At 40.2% G+C, this 3,393-nt stretch overlaps 1 protein-coding gene across 1 annotated transcript in view; it reads right to left on the bottom strand.

The window, feature by feature from the left end:
- LOC106811774 overlaps window positions 1-2,928 on the bottom strand; it is a gene marked incomplete in the record, with an annotated part of 18,488 nt that extends 15,560 nt beyond the window's left edge. The window contains 1 exon segment of the mRNA XM_014815489.1: window positions 2,574-2,928. Coding sequence (XP_014670975.1) covers window positions 2,574-2,747 — 174 coding nt within the window.
- Between the last annotated feature and the right edge of the window lie 465 nt (window positions 2,929-3,393).

The raw sequence follows: 3,393 nt of genomic DNA, 5'->3' as shown, positions 1-3,393 counted from the left end.
TATATATATATATATATGAGAAATATATGCTGTCAGGTAGAAAAATGGGAAATATTGTATCATTTAACAGTGACAACTGAATCTGGTAAAAAAGAGACATAGGTGGTTCATACATTGTGTATAATTATGCGTAAATTCATGAGAATTTTCTTTTCGAATAAATACAAGGTGTTACGAGTACGAATCGTGTTGCCTGCGTTGACGATAGATGAAAATAATTATAATCACTGAAATGCAAAGTAATCGGGTTATTTAACGTTCTCTGGGTTTGCAGAATCTATATCTAAACTTAAATAAGACGAAACGATGTACTGTAAATGTCTATTTACAGAATATACTCTCGCGACGTAAATATAGTCAAAATAATTACCATTATTGTCGTCAAAAATGTGCTTGTTGCAGATTAAGAATTTAAATAACACGTACACACTATACACGGTTACTACACACTATCTCCACGGTAACGTACAGTTTTAAACTTGGAAACACTTGACGATCGCCGGACGGTAAATATATATATATATCTTGTAACCAGGGTGAACCAACCACTTAACTGTGCGTGGCAGATGTGGGCATTTCCTTGCCGCTGCAGCTACTGTTCCAGATGGATGGAGAATTCCGGCTACACCTAACTATGTTACACCTAACTAGGTACGGAACTATTATTAAAGGGCACCTAGCCGAACGGATGACCTCAATGAGCGCTATATAAATCAGTAATCCGGGACACAGAATGGTACGTATAGAGCCTAATAGTAAGATTGTGTTGAGTATATATCATGACATGCAGTCGCATGAAAAATGGTAATTTGGCTGAAAATATACATGCAATTAAATGTAATTAGCTAGAGCACATGCATGCATGCATATACTCACAAATAATTTCACGTAAATTAACATATGTACGTAGTACGTATATGTACATTACACATAGATACCTTTTATAAATAGATATCTATTTAAAAAGTAGCTATCACAGTATCACAACCTCCCACTTTCTTTTATGCTTAGTTGCCCCACCTAGCTGTCTCCTCGAAATTCTTATAACCCCTACTGTAGCACAGAAGGAAAAGTACGTATGTTAATTTGCGCATGACCATGCAGTAGCCTATGTAAAAAATGTTATTTGGTTAAATTTATACATTTAAAGTCGAGAACACATACTCCCAAATGGGTCAGTTGCTATATAAACGAAATATTATGAACTTTTGTACTTTGAAATATAATTCACCTCCCCGATCATTCCTGCGCACAAACTAGCTTCCAGAATATTCATATATATAGGTGTGGGCCCTTGTATGAGACGATATAGGTATATACATACATGTCCAGCATATACAAAAATATATATTAGGCCTATATGTTGCTGTGGTTTTACATTTAACATATAGAGCACACACTTACAAGAAGTGTTATATTGCTATAAAAAAAATATGAAAGACGAAACCGGTGGAGGAGGGACAGTCCGCGGGACACCCCTTATTTTGGGCAAGAATGAAAATAAACCTGCCGGAAAAATTTAATAAATAAGTTAAATAACATGTTTAAACTTTAACTGTAACTTAAGGATACTCTCAAGGTTTTAGAAATTTTTTTTACCGATTTTTCATTTTCAACTGTATTCGATGGCTAACACTATGTGCCACCTGTGTACATGCTTATTTCTCCATATAACGGTACATGTGAACTGTCAGAGCGTTTTGCTTGCCCGCGTACATGTGTAGCAAGCAGCGGCTGACGTCATTATGACGTTAGAGATATGATACAACCACGATATTCACGAAGCCAGTATCATTCAGCGTCAACCCTGCTACAGCTGTCATTAAGAAAGAGAGAGAGAGAGACGTCATTTGTCAAACCATCGACTCGAATTGATGCCTATTGATTGCATGCTCTCATACACGCGCGTATTTCCTTCCATCACAGGCAAGCACCGTCCACTCTAATAACTCCGAACTATTTAACGTTAGGCGACCGAGGCAACGTCATTGTCAACACAGTGAGGACGCCGGCAGCCTTATTAGGTTATGGTAACACGTCTTCAAACTTGATAAAGATTTTGCCTGTCATTAAGAGCTTCAAAGGTTAAATACCAACTCGTTCATATGATCTATCGGCAGCAACCAGGAGGCAATAATCAATAAGATCGAATATTGTCAATGCTATAAATAACGCAAATGTCCAGTAAGCATGCAGGCAACGGAAATATCACATCTAGCTTTCAGTCCGCAGGTCTCATATATCGCATGCGCTTTCTAATTGATATGATTGGTTGCTGCTGATTCGTTTTGAGTTTTTGACTTCAGGCGAGCTTCAGGTTTGAGGTCTTGCATACAAAACGCGTTCGCATGCGTGTTTAATAGTATCTAGAGGCTCATAATATGTGTTACAGACTAGGTGGATATTCCTTGCGTATTCAGCGAGGCCTGCGCGCGTGCTCGCGCGCCTGTGCGTGCGTAGGCCTACTTGTGTGCGCCTGCTCGGGCGCCTGTGCGTGCGTACTTGTGTGCGCGTAGGCGTGTGCGTGAGCGTCTATGTGCGTGTTTGCGTGCGTGTGAGTGATTGATGCTCACCTTTATCTTCATCGCTCCCGCCGACAGCGGTGAGTAGGGTAATGATCGCGCGGTCGTACTGGCGGCGCTCACGGGTGCGTAGCTCATGCTGCCCTCAGCGCTGCTCGCCGACGACCATATACTAAACCTGTCCGATGCAGCTCTTTGTGGTTGCTCTTGCGGCACTGTACCCATTACTCCGCATTGAATCCGCTACGATATCACCACATCTCTTCCGCGTATGTCTGTTCTTGCTTGGCTGTGCGTGCACGAGCTGCCTCGATCGTGCGCTAAGCGTCCAAGCAATTGCCACCTCAACGGTTAAATTCGAAATACGCCTATAAACAGATTTGTGTCAATGATTATGCGCATGATCGTCACCGTTAAACGACAAATGATTCCCATTTTCTACCTAGTAGCTGATTTCTCCCTAATCGGATTCCGTTATCGTGCGAATCACACGAAAAGTTAATATGCTGCGCACTCGAACAACCACACGCACACACACGCACGCACGTATGCACGCACGCACGCACGCACACACACACGCACGCACGCACGCACGCACACACGCACGCACGCACACACACACACACACACACACACACACATATATATATATATTTATTTATATATATATATAAATATATATATATATATATATCAGGAGTAGATAATAGGGGTAGATAGTAGATAATTCCCTATTATCTACTCCTGATATAGATATATATATGCTGATATATATATATATATATATATATATATATATATAGTAAGTAAGTAATAGTATACGTACGTAGTAAGTAATAAGTAGTAAGTATTAGTACTACGTTATACGTAG

This window comes from Priapulus caudatus, unplaced genomic scaffold (genome assembly GCF_000485595.1).
Source record: "Priapulus caudatus unplaced genomic scaffold, Priapulus_caudatus-5.0.1 Scaffold573, whole genome shotgun sequence".
NCBI classification, from domain to species: domain Eukaryota; kingdom Metazoa; phylum Priapulida; class Priapulimorpha; order Priapulimorphida; family Priapulidae; genus Priapulus; species Priapulus caudatus.
Note: the sequence above shows the minus strand (reverse complement) of the source record. Positions and strands in the feature narration are given on the sequence as shown.